The sequence below is a fragment of the Phaseolus vulgaris genome, chromosome 9 (assembly GCF_051622355.1).
Source record: "Phaseolus vulgaris cultivar YP4 chromosome 9, ASM5162235v1, whole genome shotgun sequence".
Taxonomy (NCBI): domain Eukaryota; kingdom Viridiplantae; phylum Streptophyta; class Magnoliopsida; order Fabales; family Fabaceae; genus Phaseolus; species Phaseolus vulgaris.
The window spans coordinates 9,476,999-9,500,511 of NC_143506.1; the positions used below are offsets into that span (position 1 = coordinate 9,476,999).

At 33.4% G+C, this 23,513-nt stretch overlaps 2 protein-coding genes and 1 pseudogene across 6 annotated transcripts; all 3 read right to left on the minus strand.

Annotated features, from left to right (window-relative positions):
* Positions 1-475: 475 nt before the first annotated feature.
* On the minus strand, positions 476-10,514 carry LOC137820475 (uncharacterized). Of its 5 annotated transcripts, none has more exons than XR_016515539.1 (16): positions 10,146-10,509; positions 10,021-10,064; positions 9,638-9,731; positions 8,832-9,010; positions 8,486-8,536; positions 7,299-7,355; positions 6,450-6,570; positions 5,593-5,659; positions 5,433-5,474; positions 4,485-4,590; positions 4,283-4,358; positions 3,874-3,945; positions 3,688-3,789; positions 3,544-3,590; positions 3,389-3,416; positions 476-876 (listed from the first exon to the last, which is right to left on the minus strand). XR_016515539.1 is itself a non-coding variant. In XM_068624590.2 (16 exons), the coding sequence occupies exons 2-16, from the start codon at positions 10,036-10,038 to the stop codon at positions 733-735; spliced, it is 1,239 nt and encodes a 412-aa protein (XP_068480691.1). In that variant the 5' UTR covers positions 10,039-10,064; positions 10,146-10,514; the 3' UTR covers positions 476-732. The 5 variants fall into 5 exon arrangements, 2 of the variants coding, with proteins under 2 accessions (XP_068480691.1, XP_068480690.1); XR_016515538.1 differs by having other exon boundaries at positions 4,283-4,393; positions 4,485-4,567; positions 10,274-10,508; XR_016515537.1 differs by having other exon boundaries at positions 10,274-10,507.
* A 1,268-nt stretch (positions 10,515-11,782) lies between these two features.
* On the minus strand, positions 11,783-12,915 carry LOC150025146 (uncharacterized; annotated as a pseudogene).
* A 10,051-nt stretch (positions 12,916-22,966) lies between these two features.
* On the minus strand, positions 22,967-23,404 carry LOC137822180 (uncharacterized). Its single transcript, XM_068627081.2, has one exon. The coding sequence runs from the start codon at positions 23,402-23,404 to the stop codon at positions 22,967-22,969; it is 438 nt and encodes a 145-aa protein (XP_068483182.2).
* Positions 23,405-23,513: the final 109 nt, after the last annotated feature.

The window sequence follows — 23,513 nt, forward strand, 5'->3', positions numbered from 1 at the left end:
TTGACATCATATCACTTGTCAAATTAAAATAAAAATAAAGAACTAAATAACTTAAAACAAAGTTAATAATATTTGTTCACGTTAATTTTCATAATTAGAGTACCCATTTCTCTAGAAGTGTCGAAATGTACGAGTGAAGATGGTAATCCTGAAGTTTAATTGAATACATTTTTAATCAACCTTTATCTGATAAAAAAAACTATCACAAGCTTCACATATTCAATCCCTTCTGAGTTCGGTTAAACTCAAAATTGATGGAGCAATAGCATGAAAAAATTGTATATATTATACTAAGGACATTTGAAACCTCACTAAGAACTCTTTTAAACTGTAACTTACAAAAATAGTTCATAAACTCTTATTTAGGGTTTTGAATTTATTTCGGTAAGTTGATGAAGAACTTTATCGAAGTATTATTGCGCAAACTTGTGGATGTAAAAGAGTTATATTTAAGCTTCGCTTCACGGGATTGTACTTTGGAAACAAAAACAATACATGAATCAATATTTTGTAGTAACCCATCCATCGTTTTACATTCTATAGAATACAAGTGGAATCTTCATATGCCTGATAAATAAGAACCTAAAGGAACCTAGTATAAATTATAATCCTAACCTCTCATTCTTTTACTGAAGCGGCATAAGCAGAATACAAAATTTATGCCGCAAGAAATCTTAGTACACTACAGTGTATCTCTTCAATGTAACTTTTGATTCTATTCGTCTGTGTTTTTTACCTGGCTAAACTAACTTCTTCGGGCATGCTTTTAGAATCATATTCTTCGCATGATGAAAATGGAGCACAACAGGAGGAAATGTCGATTCCAGCCACCTCCATAGCATCGCATACCCATTCAGGAACATCCCCTTTGGGAAACTGCAGATGTTCAAGTATTGGATTGAAAAAAAATAATGTCAACAGAAACATTTTAAAGGTTTCAATTTCAAAATAAAATAAAACTAAACAATAATAATGGCAAGAAAATCAAAATCTATCATATTCTTTTAACAAAATGATATCCTGTGTTTACTTTTCAAAAGTATTGCTCAAGTATTAAACTGAAGGGTATGGATAGAAGTAGTCCTGAAAGGCCAAGTCTGGACAAGAACTTCTATATAACTAAGATATGTACCATTTTGGAAAGACTCCTTCTGACTTTCAGGGTGCAATAACCTGAGCTTGGCTAAAAAGCTTACCCCTTGCAATGATAGAACACCAAGATCAATAGTTATCTATTCTATGATTAACTATGACTATGGTCTACTACAAAATACTAAGATTACTAAACCAGAGTTAACTATAAACTTTTCTTCTTCTTTTTCATTTTCAGAATATCTCACTTATATATGTAAGATTTAGGTTAACATAGTTTGTTGAGTCAGTATGGTATTGGTCTATCCTAACATTACTATTTGCCCCAAAAAACACTTTGTCCTCAAAGTGTAGTCTTAAGTGCAAATGGGCCGCAGGAACTGGGTCGCGGGTGCAGTAGGAACTGGGTCGCGGGTGCAGTAGGAACTGGGCTGCAGGTGCAGTAGGAACTTGTTGCATTGCTTTCTTTCCTCTTTTTTTGTCCAATCAGGACTGTATGCTATTGGACTGCTGGCCTGTGCGTGCTAGAAGGAGGTGTGGCATGAAAACAGGGGTATGTCTTGTAAGTGGCTGCAAGAGTGAAGGTGGAATGAGTCTGACAATTTGAAAATTAGGGTTAGATAAAGGAAAAACAAGATCGCTTGGAAAATAGGTTTAGGAGAGGAGACGGCGTTTGGGAATAGGGAGAGCGTCGCTGTTGTTTCTTTTTTTTTTGGAAGAAATAATCCTTGGTGTTTTGAAGGGGATGAAGGAGAGGGATGCAAAAATTGGAGTTGATGTGGGCGGTATAGTTGCAGGCGACATTGGGAGGCACGATGGTGGCGGCTAGGGTGCTAATAGTTGAACGGAGTGGAGCCCAGTGTGTGTGGAGGTTGGCGGCACTGGGCTACACGACAGTTGGGGCGCGGGCGCGGGCGCTATTGCGGCTTGTGCGCGCGGAGGATGACGGAACTGGGCGGTGCAACAGTTGGGGCGCGGGCGCTGTTGCAGCAGTGGGCGACACGGCGGTTGAGGCGCAGGCGGTGTAGGATTTCTTCAATAGCCGAAACACACTCTTGTATGGAGTTTAATATTTCTTTTAGGTCTTTTGGGTTTTGGAAGACATGGTAAGAGTAACGAAAGCACTAATTATAGAACACCAAAATCAATAGCTACATATTCTATGATTAACTATGACTATGGTCTACCGAATACTAAGATTACTAAACTAGGGCTAATTATAAACTTTTCTACTTCTTTTTCATTTTTAGAATATCTCACTTATATATATGTGAGATTTAGGTTAACATAGTTTGTTGGGCCAGTATGTTGTTGCACCCCGCAACCCAGTTTCCTGCTGCACCCCACTGTCCAATTGCACTTAAGACTACACTTTGAGGACAAAGTGTTTTATGAAGCGAATAGTAATATTAAGATAGGCCCAATACTATACTGGCCCAACAAACTATGTTAACCTAAATGTCACATATATAAGTGACATTCTGAAAATAGAGAAAAAAAAAAGTTTATAGTAACCCTAGTTTAGTAATCTTAGTATTATGTAGACCATAGTCATAGTTAATGATAGAATAGGTAGCTATTGTACTTACTATTCTATCATGCAAGGTCAAAGGTTTAATCTTTGCCTTTACCTAGGTAGCTCTAACACTATACAATCAATTGTCAGTTTAATGAGCAAAGTATTGTTTGAAAAGAATTGCAAAGGGAAAGGGTAAAATGGTTCCCAATTAATTCAACTTACTTTTAGGTATAAGAAGAAAGTACAAGGAAAAAAATAGGTAAAAAGTATATGCATGACATTGTGAGATTTTTATAGTGTCATTTAATCACTCATTGTCATGTATGGTTAGTTTGTGAACTTTTATAATAAATTCTTTAAAAACCATACCAACAATATTTTTTAATGGTTGATAGTGTAAATATATAGCTTTTAAACTCATTGTTTTTTCATTTTTCTTTAGAAAATTATTTAATCAAAATTTGTAACAGTGGAGAGTGGTTGTGCGTACACCCGCTCCTTTACCAGAAGGAGGATAAAGCACAAATTTCATAGAGATGGCCGTCTTCTTTCGTTGCCATCCCCCCATACAACGGAAAACTAGATATGGGTTGACAACCTCTGATGAAACCACCCCACCTTCCGTTTCTGATATTTTTTCCTTTTAAGCTTTAACAAGTATTTGAGGGCAGAATTAACAGATCTATAACTAGCAAAATGGGGAGGGGGTGTTAAGAAGACTTTCTTAAACGAACAAAATTCAATGTATCAAGGTCGAAGTGATTTTCTCTAGCATACCATTTTGTGTAGAAAGTCGCATACAAACCTAAAAAAAAAGAAAAAAAAGACGGTTATTGACACATATAAAGAAGGGAGGAAATTGTTGAATGGAAGAAATCGATTTAAGATCATGTGAGGTAAAATGAGAAAAGAGAAATTGAATATGAACATACTCTGGGAACCTTCCTTCAACTATTGAAGAGTGTAGATTCCTACTGAGCTGCAAATTTTGGAGATGCAATGACTTTAATCATACACATTAACACAATATAGTTAATAGTTATTATAGTCCATTTATGAGATGAAATTCCTTGTACCTGCAGCATGTAGTATAAATTATGATACGACAAAAGTTGAGATCCCATTGCATCTTTTGTCACAAGGCAATGGATGTAAGCCCTGGTATAGTTCTTGCAAACCTGTGACAGAAGAAATAAACTAAAACATGTGCTGGTTTCTGCAAAAAGATTTTTCAGATAAAAAGTTGACCTCCTAAAACATACCATACAAGGGCAAGTAGGATCAATTGGACGGGTGTCATCAGCCATTGCTTTGTGTTTTAATTTCAATACTCCCTGCAAAATTACAGGAAAAAAGTAAGTTAGAAAATATATTGACACATAAATGAGTAGAATTTATAGATTTTTTTTTAAACTAGTATTACTGCAAATATATTAAAACCAGAGCAATAAAAAATAGAATCACTAGAGCCCAATAGGGAGACAGCATCATTATCGGTTTAAGTTCAGTTTTTTCAATGTTGATGTATATACAAAATAAATGCAATTTTCTTACCAGTGTCTTAGTCCTTGTACAATTATTAAGAATAGTTGGATACATGTATAAGACTGTTGTGTGTGTGAAGAAAGAATGTCATAAATTATCAATAAAAAAGGATAAAAAAATGGCCACCTCAGGAATGAGAGCAGTGCCAAAGCGTGCTGTTCGAGTGGGATACACGCAGTCATACATGTCAGCACCCAAAGCACTACAAACAACAATATCAAGAGGATAACCAACTCCCTGAAAGTTCATGCAAAATGTGACGACATTACGCATTTACACTGATTATTTTTAAAACAAAATATCGGCTCATATGATAAGTCATTCTGACCATAACATATCGTGGTTTATGCTCTGGCAAAGCAGCAGTGCACTGAGCAACAACTCGCCAAAATGAATTTTTATCTTCACCGCCTGAAAGACCACCAATAGCATAGCTGTGACAAAAGAAAATTATATTTAACCCCACATAACTATTAAAAAAACTATTATCAATTCTCAAGACTCTTCTGTGTGCAGGTGGTCATATATAAAAGCAACTTGTGTCCATATGAAAATTATGTTCTTTGCTGGGAAAAAACCAAGCGAAAGTAAAAGTATCCAAACATTACCATGTAAAAAATACATGTTTTCCAGTGCTGATTGCAAGGGATAGTCCGTAAGGTTCATTCTAATTTGCATAAATTCATAAAAGAAAACCTTTATGGTTCAAAATGTCTCGTATACTAGAACAAAGTCTTCAATATGAATTATGTTTTCTAGTATCCACGGATGCCACTAAATTTGCGACACAATCACAAAAAAAAACAGGGCTTTTCCTCACTAGATGAAGTTGAATACACTGATCTTAATATTTTTAATGATTTTGATTTGAGTTTTCTTGGCTTTCCTGTACCTCAATTTCCCCCCATAAATCATCAATCTCGACACTAGCAATTAAGTTCAATGAATTAAAAAAACAGATCAGGCAAAGGTCCCCCCTTCCTCCAAAAAAATGAAACATGGACTAGATCAAAGGGGAGAAAACTAACAAGTTAAATGTATTTAACAATGTAAAATTATTTTTAAGCCTAGAACTTGTCATGGTGCACATACGATTTATGAATAATTAGTTTGACCAAGTTCAGTTTAGGAAGGCAACTATACGCAAAAGCCAAGTCAAATCAAATCGGTCAGTAGGTCCAGTACACTAGTCTTTTTCTTTAAACACAACCAAAAAATATATAAAGTATTAGAAAAACCATAAACAATTTACATGTTGACAAGAATTTACACCTACCCAGGCAAATTGCGCTCCACCAAACCTTTGGCACAGATATCCCTGATTACAGAATACCATAATTTATAAGTAATATACAACTTACACATTGGTAAAATAGGAATCACATATAATGAAGAACAAATAGCAAGTGAATGTTATGTTTTGTGCTGGAATTCACCTCAATATAGGATCTAAACCACCTTGCACAATACCAAATAAGTTTTGATCATGAGGTCTCTTGTGAGCTGTTCAATAAGGAAACATGCATCGTTATTTAGCATGCAAAGTAGGCAGTGCTAGAAATCTATATGAAAGGAATTAAAAACATGGCCTGTTTTTTCTATTCAACATTCATGCTAAAATAACTATCAAACCTTTTACAAACTGACAATGTGATACATCATTGACTATAATTTTTTACATGGCAGATGCCAAGAGAAAAACATAAATCACTTTCATCCTCTCTTCTATAACAAAGTATCTAATGTGCTAGTGATTGAATAAAAAAAACTCAAGAATGACAAACTATATAAACTTTCCCTTCCAGTGTCGTTGTCTTTTACAGTTCTATTGTCTGTCGAGCAATAGAATATACAACAGAAATGTGTACTAAATAATATTAAGAAAATATATTACTGCAATAAGGCTAGGTTTTTCATTATGAAGAAATAGCAGTCCAATAACTAAGTGATATACAACTCAAACAGACACTACAAAAGAAATGGAAAACAAAAATTTAGATGCTTGTTCCATTTCAAAGATGTGCTAGAATGTAAAGGTTATTTCAGTGATTTTTACGTAAAGGAAAAATGGATTGACTGAGATGTTTAATGGTTGCTATAACGTGAAAGTCTGAATTTAAAATGATTTCAGTTGCACTCATGCTTCACAATAAGGGAATAAATAATTGAAAATCGGAGGATTACTTTCTTCTTTTGCATCAGTAATAATTAGAATAGTTAGGCCAGAGTTTGTCAGGCATCACGATTCAATTCTCCTTTTTTGTGACTCTCTATAATCCACTTCATTATTTACCTGCTATACATCTGTCTATCCATCTAAGTGTTCGATACATAGCTTCCTCAACTCGTGGACCAGTAATGGTGGTCTTTACAACATCATCGAGAGCCATAATGATATCTGCTCCAATTCTATTCTGCATAATTAATGACAAAAACATGAAAGCCCATAAAACAAGAGAGCATCACATCTTTCACAATGCTCTACAGGTAAAAACTGTCACAACAACAAATGAATGTCTTAAACGAATGAATTAAGAAAATACGAAATAACGAAACATAGAGGGAGAGGAGAAGGGATAGAACTGTTCAAGTGAAATTGGCCGATTGTACAATACTAGAGTTATGTACAATGTCTATATATCTCTATTAAGAGAACAAGTGGGGACTTTTCCATGTACAGAAAGAAATAAATATCTTAAGAAAACAAACAAATTTTTTTAATGATTAACAATGAGTAGTCACGTTCTATTGTTAGTAAACTGCAGAGTATTACAGGCTGTCTTGAATTGTGATTTGTAATATCTTTCTATAAATGAATCACGAGAAAGTTGAATGAAGAGTAGAGAAGAACAGCAAAATATGCACAAGGGAGAAATGGGAAAGAAAGACAAAAGACAAGACCTTTATATAAGGTCTAAATTTCAAATGTTAATGAAAGTTCTAAAGAAATATCAACCCTCCCTGAATTTTGAAATACCGTAGAAATGACTAATTTAAAACAACGAAATATTTTATTTAAAAGCAAAATCACATTATGCAGACTACCATGATTTCCTATACATTTTAAGCACAACATACTAATTCAAGAAAAAAGAAAGCACCCAGGTAAAATTAAAAGAATAACATGGAGAAAGACATTTACTTGGATTTCAATTGATTCCTCAGGTGTAAGAAGCATTGGCTTTCCATCAACAGGTGACTGCATCAAGAGAATAAACTTTTGTTGCAATAATACAAATAATAATAGACGGCCATATTACAAAAATTCCATAAACCATTACTGAATGTAAATTCTTTTATTGAAAAAATAATTAAATAAATGCCATCAATTGATTGTAAAATGACAACCACTATTCCATTAATTGCAAAATGCAAGGGAAAAACACTTCAATATTATCCTATCATTCCTCCAAGGGATGTAAATGGGGGGTGAGTGTGGGTGTTTCCACTGTATCTATCCCTAGTTACATTAACAGGTATTCAGACTGGCAATGGAGGCCATTATCAATGGATAACTACATGTATACCTGAATTTAAAAAACATAAAAGGGTTAGCATCACTTAAGGTTATGTGCTCGTACAATAACAAATCACTATGAAATATTAAAAATCTTAATCATGACATGTACGTAACTTTTTATAAACAAATAAATTTTGTAAAAATATGGCACCCCTGTGTGGGTATTATATACCCATACCCATTTGTCCTGCACCCTAATCAGACAATAGAAGTATCCATCATGACCTCTTCGATAAATATTCTATCAAAACTCACTCAGACGTCCAGCCAATCAAAATGAGAAAAGCCAACCATTGCACTGTTTTAAAAAATTGTTTGATCATTGAACCAGGGATCAGAATGGTTCATGGGTCAACATGCATATTAATGTGTGAGAGTGTATTAGTAAACCAGAAGAATGAGACTAAATAAGTAAATATATAATGATAAGCATTTCTTTTCTTTTAATTTTCCTAGATTATTTAACAATTTTGGACTATAAAACCTGAAATCAATATGGAATATTTGAAAAATTGAAAACTCAGTCCATGTTTGATCCAGTTAAGCCCAATTTTCAGTGTGACAGAGAACTAGGCAATTTTTTAGAATCTAAACTAGTCCAACTCTCCAGTTTTAGACAGTTTAATCAGTTTTCACTGTTTTGCGGGTTAGAAATGATATAGGTGGTTTAGGGTTTAATCAAATGGTATGCAGTCAAATTTAGCAGTTAGGAAGACATAGTTACAAACCAGATTTCAGAACACTGATCACGAGTGAAGCAAAACACACTTTTGAAATATTGTCTATATCTTCAAAAGGGAAAAAAATACCTGAAATGTCACACCTTTTTCCGTGATATCAGCAAGATGCAACAGCGAAACCTAACACATCAGCGAAACAAAAATGAATTCACTTAACATGGATCCTGAACATTATTATCAATCAACAAATGTATAATTTTAGTCCAATCACATAACTTATTTTTGCTGTTAAGCCTAGTCTCACCGTCCATTTCTTCATTTGTAAGGTTACGCAATAAATGACATAATATACTACCCTAAATTATTCAGGATGAAATGAAAGATAATAGCACGGTTGCAAGAATGCTAGAAATCAAAACAGTACATGCAATGTTAATGAATGCTAGAACCAAATATACATAAGGTCATGAACTACCATTTGAAAGCCACCAGAATCTGTAAGCAGACCTCGTTGCCAATTCATAAATTTATGAAGGCCGCCAACTTCATCAAGAAGCTCAGAAGTAGGTCGAAGGGCCAAGTGATAAGTATTTCCAAGTATTATTTGACAACCTATATCCTCAAGCTGGCTATTTGTCAATCCCTTTATTGTTCCTGGTCAATCAAAAATCCCATCTATAAGACAAAATTGCAGCATCTCAAGTAAACCACAACCAGTATGCACCAAATTCCTTACAAACCAGGACAATCAAATCAAACAATGCAAATACCATTATTTAATAGTGTTTACCATGGACAAGCAATAATCAAAGCCCATAGGAAAATAATTCACTTCAAAATAAGAAACATAAATTCAGTATTTTGCTACAGTTAAACCGGAAACAAGTTGGGGACAACTAAAATATGATTTTGATCTTTCATCTAAATTTTTGTTCCAGTTTGGTCCCCTAAATTTAAAAGGATCACTTTGATCCCTTAAAATGTTTTTAATAGATTAGATTGTTCCTTCCAAAGTTTTACGTGTGACCAAATTAACGCAGTAGACTAACAGAAGAAACATTTTGGTCTAACAAGAACACTGGACTGAGTGAAACTTTTTAAAATTGAACTAAGCAGACCAAACTGAATCAAAAAATATTTTAGCCATTTGGGAACTCATTTAAAAAATGGACCCTGTTTTCTCAGTGCAAGCAAAGTTTTAAGGAGAACATAAAGCACTAGAAAAATGGCATTTATCGCATTGCAGCAACCAAACAGGAAGAATCAAGTTTGAACTTCGACCTTGCGTGCCCACGGGCATAAACAAAGGAGTTTGGCACACATGATGAGGGAGTGTCAACCGAGCAGCGCGAGCACGGTTGAATCTGCCAAGAACCTGAGAAAGAAAAGCAGGTTAGATCACCAAGAATATCTGAATCACAGTTCAAAACATTATGCACTGGCAGGCACATCAAACACGTGAACAGAGATTATCAGTCATGATATATAGCTACAACATGTTCTTGAATCCGTCAAGGCACTGTTCATTCAAACATTCAAAATGAACCAAAAAAAGACTCAAAGCGGGATTAACAAAATTCAATTTGATTCAACAACAAAGACAAAATCTTGATAGACTAAAAAGTGAGACAATGTGTGTGTGAGTAGATGTAGCGTTGGTGAACCTCAAAAGCAAGCGCCATCGCGTTTGTGACGGTTGTAGTATATCCTGACAGAGAAAGAGGACAAGATTAAGGAAACAAAAAAAAAAGTGAGCGTTGTCGGTGAGAGGGAATGAGAAATAGCTTACAGGTAGGGAGAGAGAGAGAAGAAGAGGAAGGTGACGAAGAAGATGCGGCGAATGAAGGAGTAAAGCAGCCAAGGAAAGTTAGGGTAAGGTTAATGTGAAAGAAAGGTAAGAAAGGTGTGAGTGCATACCTTGGCGGCTGCGAGAGCGAGATTTGAGCGGTGGCTGCATATTTGTAGTGTTTGTTTTTAGTTTTGGTTTGAAACACAAACACCAAGTGATGGGAGCCTCAAGGCTCATCCCTCCAAACATGCTAACGGACCCCGCTTTGACCAAACACCGCCTTCGGACTCTCCTTTCCTACTTTTTGATAAATGTAGTTTGTACCTCTGTCTCGGCCTAGGGCGTCCCAATAGTACGGGAAGGGAACTTTACTAGGATAATTTTACCTACAATATAACCCTATGTGTCTCAAACCTAAGCTCATCACTCTAACAGAGACAAGTCCAAAAGGAAGTTTATAAATAATAAAATATATGACAATTTTTTTATTTTTATATAAATAATATGTTTTAAATAAATTTATTATATAAGTAAGATTTTTATATTTCTCTATAACTCATTATAAATTTTTAAAAGACCTTGTCCATAATTATAGGGTTTAAGATTATGAGAAATAATTGTTTAATAAAATAAAATAATTTTGAATTTGTATTGATAAAACATGATACATTTTAACTGGTAGTTGTAAAAGTAATATTTTTTTAATACTAATTAAGTCATAAATGTCTCTTGACATACTACTTGTAAATTTTAAAGGTTCAGTGGAGTTTTATGGTTTTGAAAAAATATGATATACAATTTTATTGGCAGACAATGTGAATAATTTTTTTTAAACACAAAATATGGGGTGTAGTCTATATTTCTAAACACAAACTCAACACCATTTTTTTTTTGTATGAAAGAGATAAGTTCTTTTATTTTATGTCTTGTTGAGAAAATAAGACTGTTGATCTTTTCTTCGTGTTTATAAAAAACACTTTGATAATAGTGAAAAGTCAACAAGAATTGGTTGGTAAGTGAACTTATATTATAATATATTACGTTTTATATTCTTTGACAGTTTTAGATTTTGGGTCAGCTTTTTAAAACCCATCATTCTCTCATGTATATATTTACTTATTTTATTTTCTGATGCACATAATAATATATAATAAGCTTTTGTTTTCTTCCTTCTCTTTTTGTTTACTTTTTAATGCATGTGTTGCGTCTCATGATCAGAAAATGAAGAAAAAAGGCCCGCTTTGATTTACTGTCTTCAATCTTTTATATTTTTTCTTCTTTTCGTTATACTTTTCTTTTCTTGGTTTCTTATTTTCTTGTTTTTCGTTCCTTCTTTATGGAATTATTATTTTTCTTCTTTTCGTTATATTTTTCTTCTCTTGGTTTCTTATTTTCTTGTTTTTCGTTCCTTCTTTATGGAATTATTACCTATGAAGTCCAAACACGGATACAAGTACGAATACGACACGAACACGAAAATACGGTTAAATTAAAAATTATAGGACACAGGACACGGCTATGTATAAATTAAAATATAGTAATATATTTTGTTATATGAAAAAAATCAAGAAAAACATTTATAAAATTGGTATAAAAAAAGATGTATTTATGTAAACCATAATGTTTAACTTTTACATTTATTCATCCTCATTAAAAAATACAATTTCTAATTCTGGTTCATCAAGAGATAAGCTAGCAATATCGAGAATTCCATTGTCATCCAATGAAAAGTCATATCCTGCTATATCCCATAATTTAGTTTCCTCTTCTTTGTAATGTGAGGAATTCCTTGAGAGAAGACGAAGATTACTATGGACAAATACTAGATCATCTGCCATTTTAGGTGTCATCTTATTTCTTTTTAAAAAATGTATAAAGGAGTAGGTACTCCAATTCCTCTCACAACAAGAAGAAGAACATGGTTGTCCAAGTAGTTTAAGAGCTATCTTCTGAAGTGTTGGTGCATGAACTCCATGAACAATCCACCATGATTTTGCATCTCTAATGTGTTTAGCAATAAAATCTTTGTCCTTTATTTCACCAGACCCATCTATTGACTTCAAAACATTGGTCAACTCTCAGTGATAACCATAAAATTTATAAGTGGTCTTCTTTGAGGATCACTCCACCCATCACTAACAATGGTTACACCTTTCTGATTCCATGAGTTTCTTATAGGTTGCAGAAGGTTTTCTATGTGTCTTCTTTCCTTTGAAAGTAAAGGACCTCTCAGTTTATTATATGTTGGCAGTACATACCCACTAAGATTAGAAGTATTAGCTGCAAAAGAAAAAGGCACTCCTATAATAAGGACTTCTTGCTAAATGAAATGGTAGTCCTGAAGAATAAAACATCCTCGCAACTTCACAATCAAGAGTATCCCTTGCTTGAATATTGAAAGCAACTTGTAAAGAACCTTTCAGTTTTGGGTTAAGATCATTGTTGTTGGTCTGCTTTCCTTCATCAGATACATGTGGCAAAGGAACCTTCTTCTTTTTTGAATATTCTATTTTCAATGATGCTTCATTGTCTAATTTCTTGAACTAAGCCAGTTTTGACGGGGTCACATTCACACAAATTCTAACTTCTCCCCCTTAATTCTTAACAAATGAGCTCTTACTCGAGTGTAAGATCCATTGAATGAAAAATCACACAAGCTACACTTGATCATATTATTTCCACCACCAGGAGTTTTCCTTAACTTTGAAACATATCTCCACAAAGGTTTTGTTTCATCTTCTTGTTCCGTAGTTTGATTGGATATATTCATCTCAATTTCCTATAACAAAATAAATTAAATATAAAAGATTTACTTACATATAAAAATCAAATAAATTCATTTAATAGAAATCAAATTATAAATATAAAAAATAAAATATGTAAGAAATTAAAGATGAATTATAATTTTTTTTTTTTTTAAAAAAATATTCAATTATAATGTTATTTATTTAAGGTTATTTTATATTTTGTTTTAATATAATTATTAAAAAATAAATTATCTTCAATATTTAATATTTTTAGGTTAAAACTTTAATTTACCTTTATAAAATATATTTTTTTAATAAAAATTTAAGTGAATATTTAAAATATAAAAAAATTATTTTCATGTTAGTAATTTAAAAAATAAAATAAAATATTTAAATTATATAAGAATACATAATATTATATAATTATATTTAAATTATTTGAAAATATTAAAAATTAAATAAAATAAATCAATTCAAAATTACTGTATCTTTATTCAGAATTACAATGATATATTTATATAATAAATTATATTTAAATTATTTGAAAATATTAAAACTTAAATTCAAAATTACTGTATTTTTATTCAGATCTACAATGCTGATTAAAATAATGAATAAAAAATAATCCTAATAAATATAATTATATATAAATTATTTGAAAATATTAAAAATTTAATAACAAAAATTAAATTTAAATTAACATTGTATTGTATGTAAATTATATGAAAGAGTATACCTTTATCTGTAACAATGGTAGTAGGTATGCATTTTAATGGAAAAGAAAAAAAATTTAAAAATTTTAACATTGGAACCCGAAAGGATTTATAATGGACAATTGAGCAGTGTAAAAGTGATATTATAATATTAAAATTAAGGATTCTACCAAGTTGTCTTTTTTCTTCCTTTTCTTTCTTTCTTCTTCTTCTTCCTTTCTTCTTCCTTTCTTCTTCTGGAATGCTCACCACTTTACGCCTTTTACTTAAGTTCACCAATGCTCTGTTACTGGTTCTAACTCATATTTATAGAGTTTATTTTTTTAAGGAAAAAATATATTATTTATTCTTAATTTCCTTTTTTATTTCTGGATTTTCTTAAGATTTTTATATATATTTTTATTTAAATGATTTGTTTATGATTTTATTTGAGATTTTAGTTAAGACTTTATGTGAAATAAAAGTTTTATTTGAGATTTTAGTTAAGATTTTTTATGAAATAAGGGTTTACAGAGTGGACCGCGTCCCTCCGGCGTGTCCAAGGAGTGGACCGCGTTTCCTCCGATGTGTCCTGGAAGAAGGCCGTATCTGGCCCATACTGCTGCGTCCGACACCGTGTCGTGCACGCGCCCGCCGCGTATCCACATCGACGGCGTATCGAAAGCGCAAACGGCTCGATTTTGGCCGTATCCAAGCTTCACAGATCATCACACCTGCTTAGTCTCCCCATTCAAACGAGAATCCTTGAATGTTTATTGTTGTCGTAATTAGTTAGATGGATTGAATTATCATTTATGGTGGAAGACTATGAAGTAGGTTTATGACATTTGTTACTGGAGATTTCAGAACCATTGCACAATAATGATAACGATTTTTATGAAGTCAGGGAATGTTTGAAAAAAAAAGTCATTTACCACATTAAATACACATGTTTGACTATTAAAATGCAATAATATTTTTTAAATTAAAACGGGTCTAAAACGATAGTTGTGAGTGGAATCGTCGTTTTATACCAAAAAGATTGAGTCTAAAACAATGATTATGGATGAAATCACTGTTTTAGACTAAAGCGATTGGGTCTAAGACGTTGATTAATGTAAAACTGTCGTTTATTCTACTGTGCTTGGCTCTAACATGACAGTTTTACCTAAGAATCGTCATTTTAAACCCCTTAAATTACCCTACTTCGAAGCGCATCACTTACGTTTTTGTTCTTTCGTTTTGTCTTTTCGCGAACTTATGCTTTTACGCTCTTTAGTTCTTCATCTCCACTGTGACATTGCGATATTCTCCATTCTAAGTTCTTCCTTCACATTCACACATTGCGACATTCTCCATTGCTTATTTTGCTCTTTCTCTTATTGGTTGTTCATATTCCATTCATTTCATTGTTGAAGGTTTTCATTGTCTTCGTTTTGGCTCTTCTCTTTGTTGCCACCACTACGCCCTTTTCATTGTTTGGTTGTTGTCGCCGCCACCGCTACCCTTCACCACCGATTCTACCCTTCACTGCAGGATTTTTTTTAGTATTATTAATTTATATATTTTAGTATTTATTATTAATTTATATTAGGTTATAATAGAATTATTAATTTGTTACATTGTAATTAGAGTCATATTATTTAGTATTTATAATTAATTTAATTATTTTTAATTATATTTTGTAATTAGATTATAAATAATTTATTGAATTTTAATTGATATTCTTTATTATATATAATTGCATGTATGATTATTTTTTAATTTTATATTGCATGTATGTATATTTATAATTATTGGATACATGTTGTTATTGAGTTTGTGGTGTTCGACCCTCGACAATTGTTTCCTGTATGAGAGACCCTTAGTTTTCTATTTGAGATTTAATACATGTATTTGTCTATTACTTATCCAATTGTCATTTTTTTAAAACATTTTATAAAAAGCAGAGAAGGTTGTAGTGACAATAATTGTATTAAGTCTTGAATTTTCCAGTGGACAGTTTGAAAAGAACAATCATTTTTTATTAGTTCAATAATACATAACTTGTAATTGACATCTACTAACGTATGTTACTTAACTGTGTATGTTACTTAAACATCTACTAACACAATTTTTTGTATTAACCATGGCATGACATGGATATAGCATACTCAGAGGTCAACCTAGTGCAAATTATCAAAAGCTAACATGCTTGAGCCTAAAGGTTTGTAATTTTTGTCTTCCTCTTTTCATTGTTTATCAATATTAACTTTTAATTTATATTGAATTATAGTGTAATAGACAACGGGGAGGCTATGAGTGTGGCTATTACATTATGCAATGAATGGTTATCATTGCAAGATTAGGCATTCAAAAAGATTGGGAGCAAGTAATAATATTTAAATTATTCTTTATATTTCTTTAAAATATATGTATCTTAACACTAATGTGAACCTTATTTTGTAATGCAGTTCTTTACACATGAGCAACCACTGCCTTTGGTCGCCATAAATTATGTGAGACATGCTTGAGCCACATATTTCCTTAATTTCTATAACTTTGGATAACTAATCAATAGTATAAGAATTAGATAGATAGGAATATGTATTAGTGTTTGTAATACATTTTATCAATATACGTAATTTGCTTATTTAAATGAATGTGTATGTATTTTTGTATTTGACTGGTTGGGTTTAAATGAATAGGTTAATTAAGATGGGAGAACACATAAAACAGAATGAGCTAAAAAAAATGTCCACAATAGACGATGGTTTTACCGTCTATACCTCAACCATGTGCACTGTTTAGGGAAGTGTATAAATGATAGTTATGGTCATAATCATCGTCTATACCTCGACCATGTGCACTTTAAGATAGTGTCAGGGAAGGTTATAAACGACAGTTATGACCATAATTGTCGCCTATGTGTGATTTATACACGGTGGTTTTAGAGCCGCGATTTATGCCTCAATGGAATATACTACGTGTTCATAGACAACGATTTCGAAACCGCTGTCTAATTGCTAAAAAAACCGTTGTCTTTGACCTTTTATGCACCAATGGTTGCAACATTATGGTCATTTCTAAGATCACGTGAATACTAACTTCGCATATAGCTTAAAGCATCATGTATATTGATAACACGAAAGAACTCAAGTATATTTTTTTCATCTCATCTCAAATTGAGCCACAATGTTATGTAGAAGCTATACAATTGCCAAAGTGGGTAAAGGCCATCGAAAGAAAGGTTAAAGCTCTTGAAACCAATGATACGTGGAAAATTGTTGATATTCCTACAGGTAATACACCATTGGTTGTAAGTGGATTTATAAAATCAAACGAAAAGCTAATAGAAATGTTGAAAGATACAAGGCATGCCTCATTGCGAAGGGTTACACTCAGTGTGAGGAAAAATACTATTTTGATATGCATTCACTTTTGGCAAGACTCACGAAAATTTGTATGATTCTTGTTATTGTTGCTATCAAAGAATGGTATCTCGAATAAGACATTGATAACATTTTTCTGCATGGAGACTTGTGTGAAGAAGTGTACATACTTTTACTACTCGGGATCACTCAATGTAAGCATAATCAAGTATGTAAATTAACCAAATCTTTGTATGGACTAAAACAAACAAGTAGGGAATTATATAAAAAACTAATTTTGTTTTTACACACTAGCAATTTCGTTCAATCCAAAGTTAATAACTCTCTTTTCATAAGAAATGGTAAAAAAAAATATGATTCTTATTGTATACATATGTTATATTATATTAACAGACAATTGTATGAGTGAAATCACATAAGTTAAAGGTACACATGTGTGTGAGAGGAAGTATGCTCTTGACATACTTACCAATAGAAGTGTATTTTGTAAACTCATCTTCAAGTTTGGAGTATTATGTATACATACTTCAGCTTAAGAGAGGGTATTGCATTTCATTTGTATTGGATCATTTTATCTTTGGATCAGCCTTCTTAGGCCCATCATTCATTCATGTATGTGTTCACGTATGTTTTTTTTTCTCATGCACGTAATAATACACATGCTTCTTCTACTTGCATCCCTATATTTTTCTTCCTGCACCCCATAATTTTAAATTTCCCGAAACTGGCATTGACCTTTTATTTGAAAAAGTGCACGTGGTGGAGTTTGTTTGGCATTGTTCATCTTCTTCGTTCATCTCAGGCATTGGTGGAGGGTCATTTTAGTTTTGTTGAGCAAGGTGGAGGAGTGGGTTACATTGTCGAAGTGTTGCTTGGGTTCTAAAGGTAAGAATTAATTTTTTTAGGAGCATTGGTGGTTATGGAATTTTTGTGGTTACCAAAAACCGGGATTCAGGAGTGTGCTACGGATTCATCAATCCGGAAGTGAATCATTTTGTTTTCTGGATGAGGGGGTTTTCCAAAAGCAAAGTTTTCATAAGTTGTTGATTTCTGGATTGCTGAATCTGGAAGCCTAATTTCTGTTACGGATTCCAGAATTATTTTTTTGAATTATGGATTGTTGGGTCCGAAATTAATTGTTTGACTTATGGATTCATGGATATGGAGTGCAATGATTTAGCTTCGTTTTTTTAATTTGTAGAAGTATGGACAATAGTGAAGAATTTGAACAAGAACTTTATGATGGGTTGATGTGTGGGACGGTCTACATAATGATGATATTGAGAAGTCATTATCTAACAAAGCAATAGACAACATATCGACGAAATATGAATGTACATGTGTTTACTACAAATGAGTTAAAGTTAAGTTTGTAAAGTATGTTTAAGTTGTTTGTTATTTGGTAAATGAAATAATTTGTTATGATAACTTTTGTAGATATTTCGTACTCAGGGTGAGTTCTTGATGTGCATTAGAAAAGTTGTGTTTCACTTTGGTTTTGTTATTGTGATATTGAGATTGGATACCTATGAATTGTAGAAACAAAAATCCGAAGAAAAAATGGAAGTACAAATCTGAAAACCAAAAAATTTACTTACCTTCAGGGAACCGTCAAACACCAAGTTTCCAAGATCATCCTAAACCACCAACAGAAATGCGAGATGGAAAGGCACCACTGAGAGGAATGGAGTCCTGGAGTGCGATTGTGCAATTTGTGGGAAGATGAAAATAATAGTTTTAGGATTTTTAAGAATGGAGTCCATTAAGTGCATTTTAGGATTTTTTTAAAACATAATAAGGACAATTTTATCTTCCCATAACATTAGAGGAGTGCAAGAAGAAGAAGAAAAATGTAAGGATGACTACCTAATGTCTAACACATAATAAGCTTTTTTTTCCTTCTCTCACTCTTTGTTTTCCTTCACTACGTATGTTACGTCTCATGGTCAGACAATAAAAAAACAAATCAATATAATAGTAGCTAGCATATATCAAATCAATCTATTTTTTTTTAGTTTTCTCTTTTATTTATCATTTCTTATCCCATTCTTTATGTGATACCATTATTCTAATTGATATAAATAAAATTAATATAGAAGAATAAAATATAGAAAAAAATAACATAAATCAAAGCTTTAAAGTATAGTTTAATATATTTTTTATGTTTTACTTTTTGAGTAGTGCATTTAAACGAATCAAAATGACTTTTTTTAGTTTAATAAAAAATGGATTGGCTTGAATCTATTTTATTTTTTTATTAAAGATCTTAACTACTTACGTTATTGATTTTGTAGATATCTTTATTAATTTTGAAATCAACTTCTCAAGAGAAAGACATATATATTGAAACTATCATTTACAAATTAATGAAAGACCATGTAAGAAATTTTGGAGGTACAAATAACCATAGTATATGATTTGTTAGGATTGTAAGCTTAATTAATCTTAATTTATAATATATAAGTGATAACATTCATCACTTTATAGGTCGGTTTTACGATGTTGAATTAGGATGAAACTTCTTTTAACAATTATGGCGAGATTTGTTAGACCTATTGTGTCATCTATTGTTGAGTCGTTGTTGGACCATCTACAAATATTTAGTATTGTTCCAGACAAAAGTATAGGTGACCTCTGACCTAGAACATTCAAAGTGGTCAAGGATAAGTGTACCATTTACCAATATGTATTAGATGATTTTCTTGTTGGTGCTCCTTTTTGTATATATTGGCAAACTCCGACATATCTTTTCTGATTCTGCCTTCATTGAACCATTAAGACTGATTAAGACTAGTTAATACAAGATTGTTAACATACGCCAAGTAACGTCTTCTGATATTCAAGATCGGGTAATGATCCACTTATTATATGACCGGGTCCAGACCCATCATCCTACATGACCCCAACCTCAGACACAAACTATTAAAACTATTTGTGGTAGTACCTTAAGCCTTTTTTTCTTCCCCCCTGACCCTCTACTCTTTATAGGGGTGTGTTCTCACATTTATTACCTCCCTGTTACACATCACATCACCTGCCCCTTGCTCTTCCCAATACCCACATGTTGCGTTTTTACTGAACGGTCTTCAAAATGGCGGTTTTGCATTACCCACGTCTCTTATTCTTCCCGGTTCCCTTATCATTCACTAAAGACTTCTTTTCTTCTACACTCTAGATTTCTTTCTTACGTTCAAAACCCATTCCTCACTCACACTCTTCCTCTGCATTCGTCCCTTATACCTCACTTTCTTCTTTTGCATTCAACCTTTATACCTTGCTTCCTTCTTCTGCATTTGACACCCATCTCTTCTTTTGTATCAATTCCAACCCCCAGGGACGCCTTTGAACATCCCGTAGCCTTGGTTGTGCATTATCGCTACTTGTCATTTGTATACATTGCATATATTATGTGTGACTTGTTCATGGATTATTATTCTATGCATCCTTGGTCAAAACTTGACATTATCCGTGAAGTTTTTGTTTTTACTTTTGTGAAAAGAATTCAAAAACTTAGTCACGCTCAGTCCTTGAGTCGTACTAGCTCTGAGAAAGATGTTATTGTAATACCTTGCAGACCAGAAGAACTTGTCTGTAAAGATTGTGTGAATGAAACATCTTTTTGCTTTTTATATGAAACCTTGTTTACCAAACTCGGCATTCGATTTCCATTAAATCCTTTTCAAAAAAGAAATTCTTCTAACTATGAACGTAGTCCCTGCCCAGTTGCATCCAAACAATTGGGCCTTTGTTCGAGCCTTTTACATTCTGTGTGGGCAACTGGACCTTGTTCTGAGCTTCAACATGTTTTTATTTTATTTCTTTGAATATAAAATCTCCAAACCCGCGTCATGGGCCTCTGTTAGTGGCATTAAGGGTCGAGCAATTTTATCTCTATTTCAATCATCATATAAATCCTTTAAAGGTAAATTCGTGAAAATCCAAAAATCCAAACATAACCCTACTCTTCTAGAAGGATTTTCCCTTTTGATCATCCCACCCTCAATGTCAACCTACTCGTTCTCATGAAGACATTGATAGTAGTGAATTAGATGACTGCAAAAAAACTTGATGACCTAGGCATAATCTTTAAAACTTCGATCCTTCTAAAGCTCAAGTACCGACCTAATGACCTAAAAGTCTACATTGGTACTTACCTTGACCATTTTCTCCTTGTTTTCCTTATGCTTCACTACCAACTTACAAAATTATTTGTTTTTAGATAATTCCATGCTTATAACCAAAGTTGAGATGGCTCTTCGGACTAGAGGAGTTGTTCTCAAGCCTAACGCCAAACTTGCATCAACTGCAACCATGGTGGTTGGAAAGAAACGTTCCTCTAAACATCTCCAACAAGCCGATCCTATTAATTTAGAGGATAATTCCTCTTACCACCAAGGTTCGTTTGAAGCCAAATCCTATAAAAAAGATGACAAAGCTTTTTTGCTTGCCGACCATCCCTTGTCTTGGCCCAAACCAATAACCCTCTTTGATCGCATGACCCAAAAGTTAGTGGAACGATATTCTGAAGAGGCTCACAAGGTTGCCCAAGAGCTGGCTAAAGTTAATAAAATGACAAAAGAGCTAAAAATTGCTCGATCTGAGATGTCCTCATATGAGGACAAGCTGGCAGAAATGGCTAGGGACAGGGATGATGCTCTAGGTAAATTGCAACGAACAATTGAAGATACTTCGGTACTTGATCCTTTTAAGAATGTCATCAACGGAAAAATTGTTGATTAATAATGAGGGTCAACTAAGACCCTTTTTATCTTTTGCAAAACTCTACATGTCTTTGTCATTCTTATGATTATTGTTTGTAACCAAAATTTTTTACTCTTCATGTCATAGTTTCTATAATTATTCTGATGTTAACCATGTAAGAACCCTTCCATGGTCTTTTTATTGGATCGAGCATCTAGCTCGACACCATGGAGGGTGAACACCAATCCATGGTTTTTAATGGACCGAGGCTCCGCAAGGCATCATGAAGGGTAATAACCCTTCCATGGTCCTTTTATTGGACCGAACATCTAGATCGACACCATGGAGGGTGAACACCAATCCATGATTTTTAATGGACCAAGGCTCCGCTCGGTACTATGGAGGGTAAGAACTCTTCCATGGTTTTTTTAATGGAGCGATGATCTAGCTCGACACCATGGAGGGTAATAACCCTTTCATGGTTTTTTTATTGAGCATTTAGCTCGACACCATGGAGGGTGATTACCAGTCCATGGTTTTTATTGGACTGAGGCACCATGGATCGATTTTTCGCTCGACACCATGGAGGGTAAAAACCCTTTCATGGTTTTTTATTGGACCGAGCATCTAGCTCAACACCATGGAGGGTGAACATCAGTCCATGGATTTTATTGGACCGAGGCACCATGGAGGGTGAACACCAGTCCTTGTTTTTAATGGACCAAGACTCTGCTCGGCACCATGGAGGGTAAGAATCCTTCCATAGTTTTTTTATTGGACCAAGCATCTAGCTCGACACCATGGAGGTTGAATACCAATCGATGGTTTGTATTGGACCGAGGCTCCGCTCGACACCATGGAGGGTAAGAACCCTTCCATGGTGTTTTTATTGGACCGAGGATCAGGCTTGACACCATGGAGGGTAAGAACCCTTCCATGGTTTTTTATTGGATCGAGCATCTAGCTCGACACCATGGAGGGTGAACACCAGTCCATAGTTTTTAATGGACCTTGCCTAACAAGATACGTGAAATAACAATACTTCTCATTTATTGTGTTAAAAAGACGCAATTATATATAGATCGATTTCTGAGCATAATATGAAAATAAAGATAAAATTCCAACACATGACTAACTATAATAGAATCGTAAATTGGTCACATTCCATGTTCGTGGAATGCCTCCTCCATCCAATGTTTTCGTACGGTATGCTCCTATTCCCAATACATCATGTACTCTGTAGGCCCGATCCATGTTGTTGCTAACATGTTATCCCTATTTATTTCTCCTACCTTTCTTAAGACAATATCTCATTCCCTGAAATCCCTCGTGTGTACCTTGCTCAAATGTATTGTCTCTATTATTGTTTTCTGAGTTGCTCCCCAAATTTTTTCCTTGTTTCTTAGTTCATCAATGGTATCTAGCTGAAAAAGTCTTCCTTTTTTCGACCCTTTTTCTAAATAGTCGTCCACCCTTCTAGATATCATTTCTATCTCAATGGGTAACACAACATCCCCACCATAAACCAACCCAAAAGGTGTCTCCTTTGTTGTTGATTGCACCATTGTATGATACGACCAAACTACTTCAGGCAAAATCTCCACCCATCTGGCTTTGGCCGCTCCCAGCTTTTTCTTCAAACCCTGTAGGATAACCTTGTTTGTCGCCTCGACTTGCCCATTGAATTGAGGATGCTCCACTGACAAGAATATCTGACAAATTCCCATTTCTTCACACATAAGCCTCATCTTCCAACTAGCAAACTGCGTTCCATTGTCTGATATCAACTCTTTGGGTACACTAAATCTACATACTATTGACTTCTACACAAATTTTGTAATTTTTTTTTACCCATTT